Here is a 24113-nt window from a genome sequence, read left to right as displayed (position 1 = left end):
CCACCTACTTGATTTTTTTTTCCAAGTAAAGCCAACTATGTTATTTTTAAAATGTATCTACAAACTATCCGACTCATAACAATCATGTGAAGCTAGCTAGATAACAGCCTAAAGAGAGGGATATTGCACCTGCATCACATATTATATTATTATTTATCCAACATGTACTGTTTTTGTCGTGTCCGTTCATCGTAGTGATCAGTTTTTGTTAAGTGCTATTTATATTTAATTTTAAATAAAAATATTTAAAATAATTTATGATTACACGATGTACGATGAACAAATATAATTCACGGATCTCCATAATTTTCATAAAATGAATCCGACGATGATCCAAATTCATTATTTATGTCACTCTCTTACCTACTCATCATCACTTTCACATCATATATTAGGGCATGTTTGTATATATTTTTCACATGATTAAGGGCTGGTTTGGTATTGCTGTGCTTTGAAAAAAAGCTGCTGTGAGAATAAGCGGCTGTGCTGTGAGAATAAGCGGCTGTGAAATAAAGCCAGTAGAGTGTTTGGTAAACTTTTTTGTGAAAGTGCTTTTGGAAAAAAAATCAGGATGATAGTGTGTCTTTTCATTAAAGGAGCATTGTAGCTCTGTGTGCTTTGAAAAAACTGGCTTTTTTTCAAAGCAGCAAATAGCAGCTTCAGCTTTTCCTTTGATTTTCAGCTTATTTTCACAGCAGCTTCCAAAATAAGCCCTTTTTTTTCAGTTTACCAAACACAAAAATGACCCTCAGTTTTTTTTCACAGTGGCTTTTTTTAAAATCACCTCAATCCCAAACGGGGCCTAAGCCATTAGAGTCGGTGGAGTAATCTAACATGTATCAACCTCAAATATAATGACACGTGCATTCCTCCTTAATTGTTAGCATTTTGTATCAAGCACTCAAATTATCATAATTAAAAGTAAAACTTGTTTTATTGGACAGAACTACTTCTTAATTAACGGGAAGAAATTCAAAAATGATCTGTGTATAAAAATACCAGTACAAAAAGGTCTTAAACAACAATTTTAGAGTTTGTTTGTAAAGTGTTTCGGAATGACTGAAAACGCTTTCAAAGAAAAAAAAAATTAAACCAAATTTTAGTAAACATGCAAGTTAATTATGGAAGAAGCACTTGTAGACATCGAAATTTCGGTAAATAAATGTTGACCGATAAATCAAAGTATCAACGCTCATGTATTACATAAATTTTACACGGAACGTGTGACTCAACGAAAATTGAAATGAGTTGGAAAAGTCATCAAATAGGACACGTGTCAACACCTGGCAGAAACGACTTATTTCATCTGGGATATTATATTCAAAATTAGGCCTTGATAAATTCTATAAATACAAGCCCATTTCATTCATTTAGGAGGAACCAATTCATATTACACCTTGAAGCTCTGAAGCTCTGAAGCTCTGAAACTCCGAAGCTCTCAAGCATCCAGGTTCCCGAAGAATCAAGAAAGCCTTCTTCGTTCTTCGTTCATCGTTCTTCCAAGATCAAGCCCCAACGGCCCTTTGGATCAACAATCATCCACCAATTCAAGATCAAGCCCCGACGGCCCTTGAAGAAAGTGTTCTTCGTTCTTCGTTCATCGTTCTTCCAAGATTAAGCCCCGACGGCCCTTGGATCAACCATCCACCAATTCAAGATCAAGCCCCGACGGCCCTTGAAGAAAGCACCATCGTTCATCATCCGTTCATCCAAGATCAAGCCCCAACGGCCCTTTTGATCAACAACGTCGACAAATCCACACATCCAATCGTTCTTCAAGATCAAGCCCAAAAGCCCTTGAAGATCCGTTCATCACCGTTCTTCAAGATCAAGCCCAAAAGCCCTTGAAGATCCGTTCATCACTGTTCTTCAAGATCAAGCCCAAAAGCCCTTGGAGATCCGTTCGTCACTGTTCTTCAAAGATCAAGCCCAAAAGCCCCTTTGAAGATCCGCTCAAATCCACCTTCAAGATCAAGTCCACGGCCCTTGAAGAACGTTCATCCTTAGATCAAGCCCAACGGCCCTTTGGATCAATCACACATCCACAAATACACACCTTACGAAGATCGAATCAGAAGATCAAATTTAAGAGAGATTGTAACCCAAAATCATCATCAAATACAAATATTTGTTTGTGCGCGTTGTTCTTGTCTCTTTCATTTCAGGAATTTTCCGTGTTCACAAATTGGCACGCCCAGTGGGACAATCTCTGCCTCTCATCTCTTTCTCCGTTCAAGAAATTCGAGCACACTTCCAAAATTAATGGCATCAAGGAAGGCTCAAACTGTTCCCGCAACCGCCGCAAAGAACAAAAGCGTCCTCGTCGCAACTGGTGTCACTTTGGGCATCACGACTCGAAGCATGGCAAGAGCTACTTCTGCCGCCTCTTTCACCTCTGCATCAACTCTGCCAAGGGAACAAAAGCACCCAAGGCACGAGCCTTTGATCACCTTAGCCTCACTAAGGGCACCAAGGGGGGAAAGCCCAAGGAAATACTCCGAATCCATGCTCTCCGAAGCCGATTCAAGCGACAGTTCAGCCATGCAAGTCATGACTATTGGAGCAACTTCAATCGATGAGCAGTTGGCTCAAATGAATGAAGCAATCGCAAGGCTAACCCGAATTGTGGAAGAAAAAGACTTGCAAATTGCAGCACTAGTCAACCGACTGGAGGCGCAGGACGACGATAAACCCGACCCAGAGGATGATCCACTAAAGGGAGGAGCTGGCGAAGACGAAGAACCCCCGGTGAAGAAAATCGATGGGAAGCCGGAGCCAGACCAAGCAGCGGCACTCATGGGATCTCTTTCTATCCAGCAGCTGCAGGAGATGATCACCAACACCATCAAGGCACAGTACGAAGGGAGCTCACATACCTCCTTGTTCTACTCGAAGCCCTATTCCAAGAAGATTGATGCCCTAAGGATGCCAAGGGGTTATCAACCACCAAAGTTCATGCAGTTTGATGGAAAAGGAAACCCAAAGCAGCACGTTGCACATTTCGTCGAAACTTGCAACAACGCGGGGACGGAGGGAGACTACTTCGCCAAGCAATTTGTGCGCTCGCTGAAAGGAAACGCCTTTGAGTGGTACACGGACCTAGAGCCTGAGTCCATCAACAGCTGGGAGCAATTGGAACGGGAATTCCTTAATCGCTTCTACAGCACCCGCCGCACTGTGAGCATGCTAGAGCTAACGAGCACAAAGCAGTGGAAGGACGAGCCAGTCATTGACTACATCAACAGATGGCGCACTCTAAGCCTCGACTGCAAAGACAGGCTCTCGGAAACCTCTTCAATCGAGATGTGCATCCAAGGCATGCAATGGGGTTTGCAATACATCCTTCAAGGCATCAAACCACGGACCTTCGAAGAGCTAGCCACCCGCGCCCATGACATGGAGTTGAGCATCGCCCATCATGGGAAGAAAGAACCGATCGCCGACTACAAGAACGACAAAGTTCTTGGGCCAAAGTTGGAGAAGACTGCGTGGAAATCCACCAAAGAAGCAATGACAGTCAACACAGCTCCCGTCAAGATCCCTACACGAGGCAAGGCGATTCAAGCCGAAGGCTTTCGTGATCAAGAGATGCGTAGACGCACTTTGAAGGAGCTTGAGGAGAAAACTTATCCATTCCCCGACTCTGATGTGGTTGCCATGTTAGAAGACTTGCTGGAAAAGAAGGTGATTAGTTTGCCTGAGTGCAAACGGCCAGAAGAGATGAATCGCACTGACAGTCCAAGGTACTGTAAATTCCACCGCTTCATCAGTCATCCAACAGAAAAATGTTTCGTGCTGAAAGATCTCATCATGAAGCTGGCTCAGAAAGGAATCATCGAGCTAGATCTTGACGATGTGGTGAACACAAACTATACCACCTTCGCTTCTGGCTCTTCCGACTCGAAGTTTTCACCTCAACCGCTGGGGGCATCCTCCAAGACAAGCAAAATTGAAGGATGGACTCAAGTCACTCCTAAGAAATTGCACAAGAAGCATACGTCTCATCCACAAGTCCACCAATCGGAAAGGGGGCAAAGCAGCTCTTGTCAACCTTCAAAGCAACGTGAACGTGTTGAAGATGATGAAATTACGACACAAAAATCGTCCGTTGCCATCACGATGCGCGACTTCTTGCCCGAAGACTTCTTCAATCACGCGGTCAAAGCTCCTTGCTATGAAAATTGTGAGGAACGCCTCTCCCGGATTGCTTGACAAAATTCACAAATGCTCCTCGCCTGCACGAGCCTAAACTGCATGGCACAATGCTCCTGGTCTGCACGAGCATAAAAGGCAACACCAACGCTCCTGGTCTGCACGAGCATAAAAGGCGACAACCCAAAGCTCCTTGCCTGCACGAGCTGAAACTGCAACACGGCACCAAATGCTCCTTGTCTGCACGAGTTGAAACTGCAAACGACACCAACGCTCCTTGCCTGCACGAGTTGAAACTGCAAACGGCACAAAAAAAATACCAAAAAATATGTATGTATTTGAACTACGTTACGACTTGATCTCTTCTTTGGAGGGGTACGTAGGCAGCTCGAATATTCAATTTTTCGAGTTCAGTCACATCAAAATCAAAAAAAAATGTTTTATTAAATAGAGTCAATTTTATTACAAAAAAAAAAGGAAAAAAGAAAAAAAAATGAATACATATGTTATTATGTATTTACAAAAAAAAACAAAAAAAAAATAATAATATATGTATGAGTGTCTCGGCCCAGCAGCAACAAAAGGCTTAGGCCACAAGCCATAAGCCCAATCCGGGGTCAAGTCCAATGCCTGCTCAGACTTCAGTTACAAATCAGGCCCATTTCTCATTTCTTGCAGCATTTCTCAAAGCAGCCCATCCAAAATGAAGCCCAAGTGCCGCCGTAACGGTGGATACTACCATGACAGCCTACAAAGTTGAGGCCCATATCCATCTAGTCAGTCGCAGGCTCTCCCTCTGATGTCGACATGGTCAAATTCGAAAGAAGGATAATCAAATCTATCATTTAATCCTCCACCGCTCTACAAGCAGCGGTCGTAGTCCCCTGACGCATACCGTGACGAGGCACGGCACCGCCGCAAGAAAATCAACTCAGCGACTCGAACCTCCAATACCCACGTTACCCATCTCCTCTCGGCCTGGAGGATTTAGATCTACAAACCCACTCCCTCGTCTTCATTTTCGAGTTCATCTGCAACTCCCATTCTCGAATCACCGCCGCCGCGTCCGCCTCAGCAGAAGAAAGACGAGCAGCTAATCTCTAAAGAAGACGAGGAGATCGTCGAGTAGGTGTTGTCCGGAACGATAGCGTCTTACGAGCTCGAATCGAAGCTCGGGGACTGCAAACGAGCCGCGGCGATCCGGCGCGAGGCGTTGCAGAAAACGACGGGTCGTTCGCTGGAGGGCCTGCCGTTGGAGGGCTTCGATTATCAGTCGATACTGGGACAGTGCTGTGAGAATCCGATGGGGGTCACTGGACCGCTGTTGCTCGACGAAGAAGGAGTCGCACTGCCCACTATGCCGCCGCAGATTCACCACCATTCGCCGGCCGCCGAGAGACGGCGTCTTTGCCCGCGAGCGAGTCGGCAAGATTCCTGCTTGTGATCATGCTCACCATCCATCTAGCAACATGGCTGGGCAAGTTCTTCGTCACGAAGAAGCTTCGTGTCAAGTGTGCCCCGGCATGGCAGATGAATATCTTCTGTTGCTCTGCGATATTTGCGATTCAGCTGCTCATACGTACTGTGTTGGACTGGGTAATACTGTGCCCGAAGGTGATTGGTTCTGCCTTGACTGCACTACTATTAGAGGAGAACACGATGACAACGTTGATTCTAGTTTTGATTCTGACGATGAATATCTTTTAGGACCATCATACCCAAATATATCGGCCTTTGACATTGAACAAGAATCATATGGTCATAGCTCGGCGGCTAATAGGTATCTCCCAAGAATCCCTAGAATTCCAGACCACTTTGCACTTCCAGTTGTCCGTGACAGTTCTACCAGTATCGCGGATGAAGTAATTACCACGCCAGCAGAAACACTACCAAGTGTTGCAGCATCAGGTGCAAGAACATTGGTTCACCGTCGCTATGTGTGCACTCGAGTACAAGAACTCCGTGAAAATTGGAATGCCATCCAAATGGTTCATTGAGCTTCACTTCAAGATCAATTAAATCTGGCTGCATTAGTAGTCAAAAGCCTAAAAATGGTGTGATAATCCATGAAAGATCAGGCCAAACACAGTCCTCATCTTCCACAAGTGGTCAACAACCGAGAAATCGAGACAGTTGTGGCTTAAGTGATATCGACAAAGCATGGAAATGATGGAAATTGCAAAGTTAAGAATGGATGCTGGTAAAAAATTGCAGCGGCAGTTCCGTCAACACAACAAGTGATTCAAGAAAACGAACCAATGTAAGTCCTTGTTTTGGTACTTCAAGTCAAGCACAATCCTCATCTTCCGCAGGGTGTCGTCGACCAATAAATCAAGTTGGTTGTGGAACACGTGACATTAAGTCGAAACAACACGTTCATACAAACACCAGCAATAGCAGTGATGGATGCACACGCCGCAACCACCACTCTCAACCGTCGTCTCCGTCAGTCTTCCAGAAGAAACTGAACGGATGCGAAGGCCTACGACGTTGCTGCACAGCGCTTCCGTCGTCACAACACCGTCACTCCGATGACACTTTTGCTCGCGGCAGCGATTTCGAATCAGGTGGCTCGACGTCGTCTCCGAACCGTATTGAGTGACAACTTGTCGATTTCAGATCTGGGTTCACCTGCCCCGGTCATTTCCTCGCCGTGCGTTCTTTCAGTTCCAAAACCTCGTCCCCGTCAACGCCGTCACTTCTGAAGATTCTGACGGTGATGGTACCACCAAAGGCTCCGTCTCTTGCCTCGCAGCTGCCAACGACTTCAACGACCGCCGTCAAACGACTAGCTGGTCGTGAAGCTCGAAGCACCATCTTCTCCGTCCTCCTTGCTCCGCTCCCTGCAAATTCCTCTACCCATTGTCCAAATTTATACAGAAAAAAAATAATAAAATATAATTAAAAAAAAAAAAAAAAAAGGAGGTGGTGGTGCATCTGGCACCACGTGAAAAAAGGGAATGGTGGATCAAGCACCATGTGAAAGCAGACGAAAAAAATAATAAAAAAAAAATTAAATTAAAAAAAAATATAAAATTAAAAAAAATAAAAAATAAAAAATAAAAAATAAAAAAATAAAAAAAGGGAGAAGGTGGATTCTTGGTGGCTAGCACCATGCAAAAAAAAACAACAAAGGGAAAATGGGTTTTGGGATGGTGGATCACTCCACGTGAAATATATATATATATATATATATATATATATATGTATGTATGTATGTATGTATATATGTATGTGTGTATATATATATGTGTGTATAATATATATATATATATATAGAAAAAAAAAGCATTAAGAGAAATAAAAGTCCATTTTATTTATTTTTTCTGGAAATTTTACATAAAATTGCATTCTACATACAAAAAAAAAAAAAAAAAATTTACAAATGTGCAAACAAACGGGAGGGAGTCTTTATTGCTTAGGTGGTGTCTCAGTACTCGGTGGAGCTCTAGGAAAAAGAGACGTCGGAGGTTGACTGTTTGAAGTCACACCACTCGGTGGAACTCCAGGAAGAAGAGGAGCCGGAGGTTGATCATGAGGAGTTTCATTACGCGGTACAGCCCCAGAAGACGAAGGCAAATGTTGTTGGAACAAACCCACAAACCTCCGATGATCAAGTAAAATCTGACCATCAGATTCCTGCATTTGGTCAATTTTCCTCTTCATGTTTGTGGCATAGTCGTGTGCGAGCTTGTGCAACTGTTTATTCTCATGCTTGAGCCCTCTAATCTCCTGTTTGAGACTCATCACTTCAGCCGCCAACGATTCAACTTGACGGGTTCGAGCAAATAGGCGTTGGGCCATGTTGGACACAGAACCCGCACACTGCACACTAAGAGCCAGATACTCCTTAACAGCCAACTCATCATACCGCTTGGAAAGTAGTCTACTATCTTTGGGAGTGACAAGGTTCCGGGCCACCACCGCAGCGGTCATATAATTCTTCATCACCGAATCCCCAACGGTAAGAGGACCAGTAGGGGATATGAATGATGGGCGTCATATGTTGTCGGGAGAAGGCGGGACTGCCTCTTCACCAAGGTTCAAATCAAAATGACGATCGGGGGGTCCTGACATTTTCAAAGTGTTGAAGAAAGAAGAGGTCGGACGAATCAAGATCTTAGAAGTGCAAGAAGGGAGTTTTCACAAGTAAAATTCAAGTGTGCTTTGAAACGAACAGCGTGCCTCTATAAAAAATCAGCACTCGACGGGATTTCAGAGATCGAAGAGGCGAGCTCAGAATTCGAAGAGGCCATTCAAAAATCGAAGAGGCAAGCTCAGAAATCGGAAAAGCATCTTGCTTTTCCAGACGCGTCGGCACCCGTCACACGCAAACTCAGCTTTGCGAAAATCATGGGCAATTTGTCGAAGCGCCGATCCCAGATATCGAAGAGGCGCCAGTCTTTTTCAGCCATGCCAGCACCCATCACACACAAACTCAGCTTTGCGGAAATCACGGGTAATTTGTCGAAGCGCCGATCCCAGTTATCGAAGAGGCGCCAGTCTTTTTCAGCCGCGTCAACACCTATCACATGCACACTCAGCTTGGCGGAAATTACAGACAATTTGTCGAAGATTTCTGATAAAGAAGAAAGCACGTGAAGCCATATAGATCAATCACGCGTTGGTTGCCGACACGAGTGAAAGAATAGTACCTCTACAGGTATCAAAGAACTTCCTATAATTGTCTACCTTCGCCTTCCATAGCAAGGCAGACATACAGAGCCTTTCTTCATCTCAAAAAATGTTTTCCCAACGAAGCCTCTCGAGTCATTCAATGTTCCTTATTCCTTGGGGTACCTCTGCAAGCCAATGACTCCAAAGCAAAAGTATCTCATATCACCAGGGTAGAAAGCAAGAGTATCTCATATCATGCGTTCTCCCTGTCCTTTCCTTTGTCCTTGTTCTTACCTACAAAGACAAGGATAAAGAAAACAATATGCCGGAACCTCCACTCAAACTCGGGTAAGGAACCAACTGCTTGGAACCCTTCCCTGATTGCCTACCTAGCACTGCTCTCGAGTACTCGTCTCCCACTGCTGCTGTACTTCCAAAGAAGCTGCCACATCTACCTAAAGAACAGATAAGGCAAGTGAAAATGATACCTTGCAGCATGTGGAGACAACGTGCAGAAGGAACAAGCAGAGAAGAATGCGGTCTGCACGGTCAACTCAGCAGAAGGAGTCCGAACTGAGGAACTCAAGAAGCTGCCACATCTGCCTGAAGAAACAAGCAGAGAAGAATGCAGCATGCACAGTCAACTCAGCAGAAAGAGTCTGAGATGAAGAACTCGAGAAGATGCCGCATCTGCCTGAGGACGGTGAACTCGTTTTGACCCTCAAATTCTTGGGTCGACTTACTAGGCGTTGTGGGCTGCACGTGCCGATTCACCACCCTTGAATCAAATCCTTAAAGATCAAGTCACCAACTGGAAGAAGAGCCCATCAATCTTGAAGATCATACCGCTGACCAAACTGCTCAGGTGTGAATTAGAAAGATTGAACAAAGCAACAGGTCGTCACCTTCACTTCGTGCCTGCTTGCAATATGTTCGAGTCAACCTTCAAGAATCAAGCCAACGGCCCTTGAAGAAGTTTCCGGCCAAATTCAAGATCAAGCCTCGACGGCCCTTGAGGAAATCACAAAGTCCGATTCAAGATTAAGTGTCTACCACCCTTGAATCAAAACCTAGTTCAAGAATAAGCTGTGGAAAATCAACAATTGGAGGAATCCAGAAAATCCTCCAACCCGGTTCAAGATCAAAGCTGTGGAAAGTCAACAAGCGCAACAAAAGTATGTGCCGATTCACCCACTACCAAAGCCAAAGATCATCTACCACATGAAGCTCCTTGTGGTCCAATTTCAACCTTCAAGATCAAGCCTCGACGGCCCTTGAAGAAATTTCAAACGAAAGTTCAAGAACAAGCCTCAACGGCCCTTGAAGAAATCTCAAGCCCAATTCAAGATCAAGCATCAACGGCCCTTGAAGAAATCTCGAGCCCAATTCAAGATCAAGCCTCGACGGCCCTTGGATCGACATCTACAGTAAATGACTTCAAAATGCATCTCCTACACGTGACAAGCACATGTATACGACGTGCCTTGAAGTGGGGGCATTTGTAGACATCAAAATTTCGGTAAATAAATGTTGACCGATAAATCAAAGTGTCAACGCTCATGTATTACATAAATTTTACACGTAGCGTGTGACTCAACGAAAATTGAAATGAGTTGGAAAAGTCATCAAATAGGACACGTGTCAACACCTGGCAGAAACGACTTATTTCATCTGGGATATTATATTCAAAATTAGGCCTTGATAAATTCTATAAATACAAGCCCATTTCATTCATTTAGGAGGAACCAATTCATATTACACCTTGAAGCTCTGAAGCTCTGAAACTCCGAAGCTCTCAAGCATCCAGGTTCCCGAAGAATCAAGAAAGCCTTATTCGTTCTTCGTTCATCGTTCTTCCAAGATCAAGCCCCAACGGCCCTTTGGATCAACAATCATCCACCAATTCAAGATCAAGCCCCGACGGCCCTTGAAGAAAGTGTTCTTCGTTCTTCGTTCATCGTTCTTCCAAGATCAAGCCCCGACGGCCCTTGAAGAAAGCACCATCGTTCATCATCCGTTCATCCAAGATCAGGCCCCAACGGCCCTTTTGATCAACAACGTCGACAAATCCACACATCCAATCGTTCTTCAAGATCAAGCCCAAAAGCCCTTGAAGATCCGTTCATCACTGTTCTTCAAGATCAAGCCCAAAAGCCCTTGGAGATCCGTTCGTCACTGTTCTTCAAAGATCAAGCCCAAAAGTCCCTTTGAAGATCCGCTCAAATCCACCTTCAAGATCAAGTCCACGGCCCTTGAAGAACGTTCATCCTTAGATCAAGCCCAACGGCCCTTTGGATCAATCACACATCCACAAATACACACCTTACGGAGATCGAATCAGATGATCAAATTTAAGAGAGATTGTAACCCAAAATCATCATCAAATACAAATATTTGTTTGTGCGCGTTGTTCTTGTCTCTTTCGTTTCAGGAATTTTCCGTGTTCACAGCACTATTTATGTGTTTCTTGTAAGAAATACTTTAAGTGCTTTTGAATCCAAAAATATTTTCTCTAAAAGCGTTTTCAATCGTTTAAAAACACTTCTCCAACGAGCCATTAAACTGTAGTGAAACAAATAACCATTGATTTTCTTATTAGTTATGCTACGGCTCGCCTTATTGACAATTTGTAGTGAAAAAAATTAGTAGCAATGATTCAGATGCAATCCAGGAAAGGGACACACATAAAATACCATAAGTTCCGCAATATCTTTTGATGAAGATTTAGTTTAATGACGTTCAATCTGCATATACTATAAAATAATCTCTGAGTTCAAATTATGAGCGGCAGATGTTAATTAAAAAAAAGTTTTGAGAACATCTTATACATGAGAGTAACAGCATAGTTCTACAATATTAGTTGAAGTGACACTCAATCTAAGCACTATATTAGAAAACAAGTAGTAATTAAAAAACAATTAGTAATTAAGAACACGTTATAGCATCATTGCGATGGCTCACACCGCCGAATTGGACTTCCTTTCACTCACTCGAGAGCGAAGTTTCCTCTTCCCTCAAGTCATAATTTTTCAGCATGGAGTCCTCTGATTTGGAAATTTATGATTAAAAAAACTCCCACTAAACTAATGAGCTCTAGCAAGATCGGTCCGTGCATCTTGATATGGAGCACTTGCAGGAGCTATCTAGCTAAGCATGTGTGATTTGATTGGCCAGCTAGTCAACCATATATATTAATATATAGAACACAAAAATTAAAATCTAATCATTACAAATATATATTTCATACTCCGAAATAGCATCGAATTTTAAAACCCTAATTTTATATATATTGGTCAGTGAAACCCTAGTTTTATAAACATGGAAAAACAAACATACAGCCATGCACGTTGTGCTGGCAGTGCCGCAGTAAACCCGAATGGCCCGAACCAAACCATGATACAAATAAGTAAATGAAAAACGTTGTATCGACAGAATTCAGAATCACGGAAGCTGCAAAAAAGTACAGCAATAATTTGAACTGATTTTTTAAGGTACGTAGAAAATTCAAAAAGAAATACTGAAAATATAATTTTAGCCCTTGAAACTTAAATTTCTTTACATAAAACCCAACATAGTCTTTTTATTTGAATAAAACCCGATGACTAGGCTCCACATAAGCAAATTCATTAATTTTGTTTGCCTTTACACATTTTGCATTTTTCAGATGCCTAAAATACCCCTAATTACAGTTTTGATGTAGACATTTAATTCTATGCATGCAGATTTGAAGAGAGAGATTAATGAAAAAAAAATGTATTAATGTTTAAAATCATTGCATTAATATATCAAAACAAATTGTCTGTTAAGGCAAAAAATAACTAATAATGTTATACTTTCCTTAAGATTTCGTAATTGTTTTTAAAATTTGCATAAAATTAGATAATTTTAATTTAATCTTGTCATTTTCTTACCAAATGAAAATATGAAAGAGCACTATAAAATAATTTACCTATATTTAAAAAATATAGGTAAATTATTTGGACATGTGTATTAGTAATAAATTTGCCCTGTATATGTAATGATACATGCAAAATAATTTACTCCAGGGTACCCTCTTGGATGATTGTATGTCGTCTTCTTGACATTAATAAAATTGCTATCGTTTCAACTCAAAAAAAAAAAAAAACTTATAAAATAAAAAATGTTATTTGATTCAAAATAAATTCATCCATATTTTATATAATAATATAGGTAAATTATTGCACACATATATATTAGTAGTAAAATGTGCCCAATATACATAATAATACATGAAAATAATTCACCTACAAATAAAGGAAATTTGATTAAAAAATAAAATATCTACTACTTTTTGTTTATGAATTTCAATTTTTTTTTTATATTACAAACATAATGTACCTACAATATAATTTACCTATTGTTTAATCTTATAAGAAAATAATGTATCTATTGTTTTATTTTTTATTTATTTTGTTGAATATGTACCGTTTTATTTTAATGGAGATAATTTGTCTTGGTTTAATTTTTACGAAATAATTTAGGCACTATTTAACTTTACCAAAATAATGGAACTACTATTTTAATTTACCTACAAAATAAATGCTATTTGATTCAAAATTAATTTTCTTATATTTTACATATAAATATTGATAAATTATTTTTAACAAGCATATATGATAACAAACAAAAAATGCCTAATGTATGTAATAATCTAGGTAAAATAATTTACCTACAACATAAAAGAATATTAATTGGTTCTTTGTTGTTTTTATCAAATAATATTATTATTTGATGCAAAATAACTAATTGTACAAAGGATTTTTTTTTTCCATACGAAAAATGTGCCCATAATTGTTTATGAACATGGCTAAATTTATATATATATATATATATATATATATTCCTAATATTTATCATACAAGAAAGGTAAAATTTCCATATGGGGTTAATTGCTAATCATAATTAGGGTGAGTAATAATATTTATTGACATAATTAGAGTTTTGTGGCATAAGTTGTAAATATGTGATAATAATTGGTTACATATTTGTCTACATGGTACTCTATTTGAAATTTGGGTTTTATTTGGATGTTTAATATTATGTGGGTTTTTGTTTGGAAAATAGGAGTTTCAATGGTCTTTTTCTAAAGAACCCAAAGAAATACTACCAATTAAGTCTGGAAATAAATATTTTCGTCTTTTTTTTTTATCCAAAATATTATAGTCTATGAGCTATGAATTTTTTTTTTTTAAACCGAATCTATGTGCAATGAATTGAATTATGTCAAACATTGAACGCCATGCCCGGATGTATGGAGTGGTGGCCAGCTCAGATGACCCACGATTAGGGCAAAATGTCAAAGTAATGGGGGATGTGGGGGCATATCCTTTTTTTTTTTTTTTTTTTTTTTTTTTGGTATGGAAAAGAAACTTATGTTCAACGAACCGTTGAGAGTGTAAGTTCAATGTCTGATATGCTAGATATTTTGACATGTATTTATATAGAGTTGAGTTATTCTCAATATTAATAATTATATTTGAATTAAACCTGAGCTTCTTTCTGAAAATCCGCTATCAATGACGTCTCATCCGACAAAAACCCTTCTCCTGTATTCGATTCCACGTACGGTCTGATGAAATGTATATAAAAGAAATTGAAAAAAAAGGGAGAGAGAGAAAAGAGCTTTGCTTGCTTGCCTGCCTCCCAGTTTTGTATCGTGAAGGAGAAGGACCACTGTTGCAGAGTGATACCGAGGTGAAGAAGATGAGAGAGTGACAAGACATATTTTGCTTTAAAGCACCGTCGAAGGAACCAAAGCAAAGGGTTATTGATAGCTCTATGTTTTTTTTTTTGCTGGTTTCTTGATAAACAAGTAGAAATGAAGTACAAGAAATGAGAATCCAGTTCCAAGAAATTTAATACTGAAATATCTTGCGCTAGTTGGTCGGATTCTGTAGCATGTCAAACCATCCAATATCAATATATGTTACCAACATATCATTTATATATACAATTACTGATAGTAACAACACTTCGATTACATAATTGTTAATATGCTTGTCATTTAAAGTCGTAAGTAGAATGTAAATGACCCAAAATCTATTGTTTCACAAAAGTATCATTTATCCAATAAAAGACATGAACGAATTCGAGTAGGGCTAGTGGTTAGGATGGACTTTCGTCATCTACTACCTTCATTTGTATTATCTCTTTAATAAAGGTAAAAAAAATTCTTAAACCCAATTTTTAGTTGAGTATTTTGGTAAATTTAACATTGGATAAAATGTTCATTGAAATAAGAAAAATTGGTTGGTGACTTGGTGTCCATAGATAAAATGTGTGCGAAGACCCACTGTAAAGCTAAAGTTTTTAATTGGATCACAAATATTTGGGCCAAGTGCAAGCCCACCTTGGCTCAGGAGCCCGCCAAAATATTAGGAGCAACGAAATTAACTAGGGCTTCTGTATCACAAAATCAGAACTCCAATTTGGGGAAAAATAAGGCATGGCCATGGATGGCAGCGTCACGGAGAAGTTGGCCATCGGGTGCTTGGTCTCCGTCAAGACCACGCTAAGCGACGACTTCCAAGGCCAAGTCATCACCTTCGATCGCCCCTCCAACATCGTCGTCATTCATATCCTTTCACCGTTCGCAATTTATCAATTCAGTCAGTAATTTCGTTTCAATTTTTCTTAAAACCCTAGAAAAAATGTGATCTTTCTTGCAATTTTTCTTTAACTTTTGGGATCAAAAGAGGGTTCGAAAGGCGGCGCGCGGCGGAACATACGGCTGCTGAAGGCGAACTATATAAAGGAGCTGTCGTACTTGGGTCAGGCGGAAGACCCACTTGATATCAAAAAGTGTTTCCTTGATCTCAATAGTCTGCGAGCCAGGGAGGAATTGGCGATTAGGTAATTGATTTGATGACCCAATTGGGAAATGTCTTTGAGTGATGATCGCTGAAGTGTTGGGTTTTGTGTTGGGTTGCAGACAAGCGGAGGCAGAGTCGGAGAGGATCGGCGTTGGGGTCACTGGCCAGGCGCAGAACATTTTCGATGCCTTGTCTAAGACGTGAGTTGTTTTTACTCAGTTCTTGCTGATTTAAGTTGCAACTAAAATTATGAGGATTGCTGTTTCTGCATCATGATATCAGCCAAAATAACCCATTTGACTGTAGTGTGTAAATGTTGTTGCATGAAGCTGATTGTATTGGAGTTTCTAATAAGAATTGGACTTTTGAGTAGCTTAAAGATTAGGAATTTATGAGGTTTTCGGTCAGGACGTCTGAGGATGATCATTTTTATGTCATTTTCATTTGTTTAGAGAACGTTTGAATGATTATGAGTCTTGCATGAGAACGGATGCAAATTGTAATATTTTAGCATTAGTTGCAATGTAGATCAGTCCTTGGTTTGGTAGGAAGTTTATATTTTACAAGTTTGGAAATTTACATTTTGTGGACTGAGTGCCGTTGATGATGATGATGATCACTGAGTGCCATTGATGATGGTGATGATCAGGCTTCCAGTGCGCTGGGACAAGACTGTCATAGTTGTGATGAATGAGGTCCGTGTAAGCAGTCCATATACTCCCGAGTCTGTCAGTGGAGGAACTCCTGCTGCCAATGAGCGGGTGAAGAAAGTGGTAAGATACTTGAAAAATACCACTTTAGATTTATTTTTCGTAAGGGAAACATAGGCACGAGCACACTGTGTTCCTTTGCTAATATATTTGATTTTTGTTTTAGCTTGAGCTGGAGAGGAGGAGGTTGCAAACTCGTGGTGGTGGTCAATGATGGTTTCACGTTTGCACCTGATTGCCTGATAGGAAAAGACTTTTCCCTCGAGGGATAACTCATGATGGGTATGTTTGTATACTTGGCCTTCTCTTCAGGGAACTTGTTATTTGTTCTCTTGACACAGTTGAACGCATGAATCAAAGAATCAATCTAAATTCTTGCATATCATTAGATCTGTTGCTAGTCTTTGGTCTTTCCAACAATAAGCTCATCTTCTGTGTTTTCTAGTGCTGTTCATTTGAGTTTGAGACAGTTTGTTGTGCTCACATTGAGTTCTATACCAACATTGTTACACTTATACCTATTGAATGTTTGGGAACTTTCTATGTGATTGTGCATATCTCATGATTGTTACAAATAGGAACAACCGAACAAGTAATCTGATAGGACTTAGAAAACTAGAATGAGTTTGGATTATTTGGTTTTTATGTTCTGTTGAAATAAAGATAACCGCATGCCGCAGTCTAACCAGAATACCTTTCTACATTATGGCTTTTCCACACAACTTCAAGAATAGCAAAGTGTGGTATAAATTTAACTAGAAAAAATGAAAAAAAAACCAAACCAAAGTGATTTGACAGGAAAGAAAGAAAGAAGGCAATTTAGTCTATTCCCAAGGGCAGGTTGAACTTCTTCTCTGTTCTAGATTGATGTAAAATTTGCATTTTGGTTTAGTGGTTCTGTTTGTTAATTATATTCTTCTTTGGTGTTAGTCAAACAGCACTTTTGTTCAAATTAAAGTGGGAAAACTCTTGTCAATCTATGCTTCATCTCTTGTGGTGTTAGTGATACGGATATTCTATACTCGTAGATTTTTAAACGTTGGATTTTGACCATTGTATCTTTAACCAAAGATCTAACATCTAAAACCCCCGAAATATAGAATACCCCGAAGCGTACTAGAAAATCCTGTTGAAATAGGGTTGAGGTGGTGAGGAGTGTACCAAAGTTGAATATGTAAAAGGTTTATAGCTGGATGTCAAACTGGCTTGTGGGATTTGGTCGTTTAGTTGAGTCTAAAAAAATTTAGCGTTGCTACTTTTGAGGGTCGACTTTTCAGATATCTCGATTCGATTCGATTCGACGGAAGAATCCAACGTCGTGGATAGAACAAATTAACCAAATAAATACTCCATTCTTATTTTGGGCTTAAAATTGTGGGCACTCCATTCCAATTTTGGGTTTATGGACTAGGTAAACAACAAATACGGGGATGGGTCATATTCCAACACAAGGGAAAGAAAGGACACGTAATTTGTCGACACAAACGAATATTCTTTACAAATGAAGAGCCAAGTATTTAAAAAAAAAAAAAAAAAAAGAAAACACGAGCCAATTGCTATTCCATATGAGACGGGACGAGGTATGGATGAGCTTGAACATGAAGGGAAGGGGCTCCTAGGGGATGGGCTAACGGGGGCCGCTAAATTTTAATTGAGTAATCCGAATTTTCAGGTCTGTTGATTTCGGAATAGAAATCCGGAGAAAATTTAAATTCCTAATGAATGCTCTTATAGGTGTTTGGAGGGAATTGATGGGCCTACATCTACATAGTAAGATTGATTTACTATCTAAAATGCAAATTTGTGTGCCGAAGGTCAAGCTGAAGGTGACCATTCTCAGAATTACGTGTTGCCGACAGACTAGTGTGAAGTTTCCTTCAGGCTTTAGCAAAAGATTGGAATTATGACGAATGATGCTTATGCCACTGTTTCTGATAGCCACCGCTCGGGCTACAGCTTTTAAGGACAAAGACTGTTTCATTCATTCCATTATCTCCCAACCAACGGAGAGTTGGGAGAAATTTAATAGTAATCGGATTTATATCTTTTTATCACCAAGAAGAGAAATAGGCATAAAAAGATATACACGTAATTACACTTACAATTTTAATTATAATTCATAAAAGAATAAACTTTTAAGTGCACTCGTTTATCGTCTGACCCTACTCACAAACCACCTTATCCCATGTATTTTGGGCCACAACCCACTCACTTGTGTCTGGTGCCCTAAATATGCGATCGAACTTAAGAATGATTATAGGATTATGATGTGGATTTAGGACTTAAGAATCTCTCTAGAGGAGATGATTATAGAATTATGGTGTGAATTTAACTAAGCAAATCTTAGCAATCATTCTTCTTCAAACCATGATGAGTCAATTCTACTTGGTGGTGGAGTCATGGGAGATAGGACACTCCGTTACATGAGAATCAATTGCCATCCCTCCCATTTTACATGGCTGATGAGTAAGCTTTTCTTGTTTATTACAGCTATTTCTCTTTTCTCTTTTCTTTTGTAAAGTTGATTACGTAATCTATTTATATAATGTTTTTGGGGTTAGGGAAAAGAAGGTAAAGATGGGGCCTTTTATGGGGGCTTGGGAATACAACTTTTTCCCATGTTGCTATGTTTTTAATGGTGTGGGAATTCTTTCATAAGTCGTAAATTTATTAGTGTCTGAAACACGGTTCGATATATCAAGTATAATAATATAATCGCTTTAGATATTTTCTTTCAAGTGTCTTACTGATTATATTGTTACATGTAGTGTACCGGACCGTGTTCACTGCACACTGAAAATCTCTCATCACAAGTGGGACTCTCTATCCCCTCATTTTTGGAACAATGTTTTATAATATTAACACGAGAATTAACGTTAAACTGTAAGGTGATAGAATGTTCATGAAGATTCTCACTTTTAAGAGAAAATTTTTAGCATTTCTCAAAATATAAAATACCTTGAATTTTGGCAGTTATATTTTAATTGTTATGTTTTTTACTAAAAATCTTACGGTTAAAATTTTAAAATATTTGATATTTCAAACGATCTCTTGGGGAAGGAAGGTCAGAACCATGAAAGGTTGTAGCCGACTGCTACCACTCCTCATCAATTCATGAATTGACACGAGCTAGATCTAAACTTAATAAAAGACAATTTCAATCTTTTTATCCAGTGGAAATTATGGGAAGCTTCACATCAAGAAATAATTTAATTATATCTAAGTGGAACTGTTCAATGGTTTGGAATTCTGGATATATTCCCATGCAAACTCCACGAACAAAAGTTAGGGATAACCACGACATCCTATAGGCTTATTAGGGTCGCTATTAATGGAGCATTTTCTTTGGCATCTTGTTCTTAAAAACTTGGTCGTCCTTCAACCAAAACTATCACCAATCCGTGATCCCAAAGTTGATCCGTTAAACACAGTTTCTCATCTCGTAAGGACTATGGAGGAAGAATCTGCCTTACGGTTTTAATTTTGTTACTCATCACGTGATGAGAGATAAATACAACGAGATAGAATCAGGAATGCAAAAGTCTAAAATGTTCATCAAGTGAACCTAAGTCTAGTTAGAACTTGGATCCAATGTGAACTTAATTTGTACAAACTCATGTACAAAAGTAGTTTCACATGAAGAAGAAGACGGCAAAATAACTCAATAACTCCTTGGAAAAATCACAGTAACATTTTAAAATTATACAGCCGACTTCACTTGGTGGAATAAGGCTTGAGTGTTGTTGTTCAAAGTAAACGTTGACTTTATTGGACTTTTAAGAGGAAGTACAGACTAAATCTTGGAGGTGATTCTTCCTCCTTACGGTTTTAATTTTAATTTCTTGCTCATCACGTGATGAGAGATAAATACAACGAGATAGAATCAGGAATGCAAAAGTCTAAAATGTTCATCAGGTGAACCTAAGTCTAGTTAGAACTTGGATCCAATGTGAACTTAATTTGTACAAACTCATGTACAAAAGTAGTTTCACATGAAGAAGAAGACGGCAAAATAACTCAATAACTCCTTGGAAAAATCACAGTAACATTCTAAAATTATACAGTCGACTTCACTTGGTGGAATAAGGCTTGAGTGTTGTTGCTCAAAGTAAACGTTGACTTTATTGGACTTTTAAGAGGAAGTACAGACTAAATCTTGGAGGTGATTCTTCCTCCTTACGGTTTTAATTTCTTGCTCATCACGTGATGAGAGATAAATACAACGAGATAGAATCAGGAATGCAAAAGTCTAAAATGTTCATCAGGTGAACCTAAGTCTAGTTAGAACTTGGATCCAATGTGAACTTAATTTGTACAAACTCATCATGTACAAAAGTAGTTTCACATGAAGAAGAAGACGGCAAAATAACTCAATAACTCATTGGAAAGATCATAGTAACGTTCTAAAATTATACAGCCGACTTCACTTGGTAGAATTAGGCTTGAGTGTTGTTGCTCAAAGGAAACGTTGACTTCATTGGACTTTTAAGAGGAAGTACAGACTAAATCTTGGAGGTGAACATCCTGCATGATATTATAAGATTTAATCTCGCTTGAAACTGCATAATTATCTATAGATATTGCAAATTAGCTAAACAATGACATAGCTCATGCAACAATGTGAAATTAATATGAATGAATTTCACCTCCTGCAAGCAAAAACTTAAATCTTCAATCAGACGGAAGATTCTTGCTCTTTTTCATTAAATAACTGCAGCTGCCAAATATACGATCCATCACTATAAAAGGCAACCCCAAGCTAATAAAATTTTCCACTTTGCGAGAATCAGAGGGAGAGAAAATGTCTATGGTACGCAGTCTTATTCTTGCATTTGTAAAGAGACTGTTTTTACAACTCGAATCAGTGACTTTTAGGTCGCAAAATAGCAACATTTTCGTTGCGCCAAAGTTTGCCCTCTACAATCCATCTCTCCTACACAAAAATTCCTCATGCAAACCAAAATGACATCATCGAGCTAAAAAAGTTCAAAATGAAAAAGGTTGAAATTAGAATTGAAAAAACAGTGTTCACTCTTCATGAGTAAATTAAGATTTAGATTTTTGTCCCAAACTTCTGTCTCTTAAAAAAGAATATTACAACAACCAAAATATACATTAAAAAATGAATATTTCCACATTTACCAAACATATGTATAATAAAAAGACGAAATAAATTCATCAACCAACGAAAGACTAAACCAGTAACAAAAAAAAAAAAAGAAAAAAAAAAAAAAAGAAGAAGGATTCAAAGCACACACCTAAACTCTAGCATGCTTATCCAGGATCCTACTGTGTAAACTCAGATTAATTAGATTGAATTGTTCTCCAACTCAACAGTTACAGTCCCTCTCACTTACCGGGCACCTGCTGTCGGTCCCAAGCGTTTCTAATATACATATGGTACGTGTATTTAAAGAGCTGCGCAGGTTGAGAGTTGAGACAAACCCACAGGGCTAAAGCACAAATTAAGAGATTCAAAAACAGAAAAAATGAAGTCAATTTGTCTCATTCTTTCCTTAATCCTCTTCTTAATTCATTTCTCTCTTACCCACGCCGCTGGTGGCAAATGGCAGCTCTTGCAACAAACCGTTGGCATTTCCGCCATGCACATGCAGCTCCTGCGCAATGACCGCGTCGTCATGTTCGACCGCACAGATTTCGGCAAATCTAACCTGTCCTTACCCAACGGAGAATGCGTTAGAAACGACTGCACCGCCCACTCAGCCGAGTATGATGTCAAAACTAACACAGTCCGCGCTCTCACTGTTTTATCCGACGTTTGGTGCTCTTCCGGAGCTGTAGCCCCCAGTGGACGCTTAATCCAAACTGGGGGTAACGGCGACGGAGAGCGCAACGTTAGGGTTTTCGAGCCCTGCACGGGTTGTGATTGGAAGGAGTTTGAGAATGGCTTAGGCGCTCGCCGTTGGTACGCTACCGATCATATTTTGCCCAATGGACGGCAGATCATCATCGGCGGTAGGCAGCAATTCAACTACGAGCTTTATCCAAAGACCGGGTCTTCGAGCAAAGTCTACAGCTTGCCCTTCCTTGTGCAGACCGATGACGCCGGCGAGGAAAACAATCTTTACCCTTTTGTTTTCCTCAACGTGGATGGGAATTTATTTATCTTTGCGAATAATCGAGCTATTCTATTCGATTATGCAAAGAACAATGTCGTCAAAACCTATCCACAAATACCGGGCGGCGACCCAAGGTGTTTCCCTAGCACAGGTTCAGCCGTGTTGCTGCCGTTAAAAAACTTGGCGGCTCCGTCTGTTGAGGCTGAGGTTTTGGTTTGCGGCGGAGCTCCAAAGGGGTCTTTTGTCAAGGCAAATCAGGGTACTTTTGTGGAAGCTCTAAACACGTGCGCTCGGATCAAAATAAACAACCCGAAACCCCAGTGGGTTATGGAGACTATGCCTCAAGCTAGAGTCATGGGTGACATGTTATTGCTTCCAGATGGCACTGTTCTACTCATCAACGGTGCATCATCAGGAGCTGCAGGTTGGGAAATAGGGCGCAATCCGGTTCTCAACCCGGTTGTGTACCGACCTGACAACGCAATTGGATCACGGTTTGAACAACAAAACCCTACCACCATACCGCGGATGTACCATTCCACCGCGATATTGTTACGCGATGGTAGGGTACTAGTTGGAGGTAGTAACCCTCATGACAAATACGAGTTCACCAACGTGCTTTTCCCAACTGAATTGCGATTAGAGGCATTTAGTCCTGATTATTTGGACGCTAAATACAATAACTTGCGTCCGCAAATTGTTGCGCCCATATCACAAGCTAAGATCAACTACGGAAAGAAACTATCCATTCAGTTTTCGGTGAAGGGAAACCTAGCAACAAAATCAGTGTCAGTGTCGATGGTGGCGCCCTCATTTAATTCACATTCGTTCTCAATGAATCAGAGGCTGCTAGTTCTTGCGGCGGAGAACGTTAAAAAGGTAGGAACAACGGCCTACCAAGTTCAGGTGACTACGCCGGCTTCCGGTAATCTTGCACCTTCAGGATATTATCTTCTGTATGTGGTTCATCAAAAAATTCCAAGTGCTGCCATCTGGGTCCAAATTATGTGATAAAATGAAGGTATTTAAATTTGTATACTATGTTTCCTCTTCCTTTGTATTTTATTTGAAAAAAAGAAGATTAATTGTGAGTTGAAAAAATAAAAATGTTCATAGACAGATCAAACTACAAAAGCAAACAGTTTGATTAATTCTGTGTCATTTTAAAGAATTAGGACTATGTGGCAATTTCCAATTTGTATTTGATTTTTCTTACCAAAGATTACAAGCTGTAATTAATCTAATGAATAAAGTTGTATTAATTTCCATCGAACATTTTTTGGCGCCAGTGCGTTTTTATGTACTTGCAAAGAGTTTATTTTGCAAGTTCTGCACACAAGTGGATAGGGTGTGATTTCTGCCCATGCGTTCTGGGTTTGAAACTGCACTTTTCTAAATTATTTTAATAGTTTCAAATCTTTCATCTCCCCTTAATAAGAGTTTTTAACAATTTATCATATTCAACTAATGTCAATGACTATCGTCAATGGAACAATGGAACGATGCACTGTATGTAGACAGATTGGTAATTAGAAAATGGTGCAGCCGAGTAGAAAATGTTGATTGTTAATTTTGAACGATTAGTGCCTCTTTCGAATACGTGACGAGTCTTTTTCTTTAATAAAGATGCCTATTTTTTTAATTGAGTACAATGATACCGGTAAAATTAAGTATGGATTGCATGGGAGAATCTCCCTTCTATCAATTGCGTGTAGCGCATT

The 24113-nt window shown here is 39.6% G+C and overlaps 2 protein-coding genes across 2 annotated transcripts; both read left to right on the top strand.

Annotated features, from left to right (window-relative positions):
- Positions 1-15197: 15197 nt before the first annotated feature.
- Positions 15198-16827, top strand: LOC103451931 (uncharacterized). Its single transcript, XM_070811064.1, has 5 exons — positions 15198-15366; positions 15484-15642; positions 15722-15802; positions 16252-16375; positions 16479-16827. Exons 1-5 carry the CDS (start codon positions 15236-15238, stop codon positions 16524-16526), a joined length of 543 nt encoding a protein of 180 aa, XP_070667165.1. The 5' UTR covers positions 15198-15235; the 3' UTR covers positions 16527-16827.
- A 4826-nt stretch (positions 16828-21653) lies between these two features.
- Positions 21654-23665, top strand: LOC103451930 (aldehyde oxidase GLOX1-like). Its single transcript, XM_070811063.1, has one exon. The coding sequence runs from the start codon at positions 21802-21804 to the stop codon at positions 23401-23403; it is 1602 nt and encodes a 533-aa protein (XP_070667164.1). The 5' UTR covers positions 21654-21801; the 3' UTR covers positions 23404-23665.
- The last annotated feature ends 448 nt before the right edge of the window (positions 23666-24113 follow it).

This window comes from Malus domestica, chromosome 13, assembly GCF_042453785.1.
Source record: "Malus domestica chromosome 13, GDT2T_hap1".
Lineage (NCBI taxonomy): Eukaryota > Viridiplantae > Streptophyta > Magnoliopsida > Rosales > Rosaceae > Malus > Malus domestica.
This window is presented reverse-complemented; position numbering and strand designations above follow the sequence as displayed.

What these genes read in the sequence shown, in the direction of transcription:
- LOC103451931 (XM_070811064.1), top strand. Translation starts at nt 15,236, where the DNA reads ATGGCCATGGATGGCAGCGTCACGGAGAAGTTGGCCATCGGGTGCTTG. An exon ending in TCCAACATCGTCGTCATTCA is followed by an intron (nt 15,367 to 15,483) that starts TATCCTTTCACC and finishes TTTGGGATCAAA; the next exon opens with AGAGGGTTCGAAAGGCGGCG. An exon ending in ATGAGCGGGTGAAGAAAGTG is followed by an intron (nt 16,376 to 16,478) that starts GTAAGATACTTG and finishes TTTTTGTTTTAG; the next exon opens with CTTGAGCTGGAGAGGAGGAG.
- LOC103451930 (XM_070811063.1), top strand. Translation starts at nt 21,802, where the DNA reads ATGAAGTCAATTTGTCTCATTCTTTCCTTAATCCTCTTCTTAATTCAT.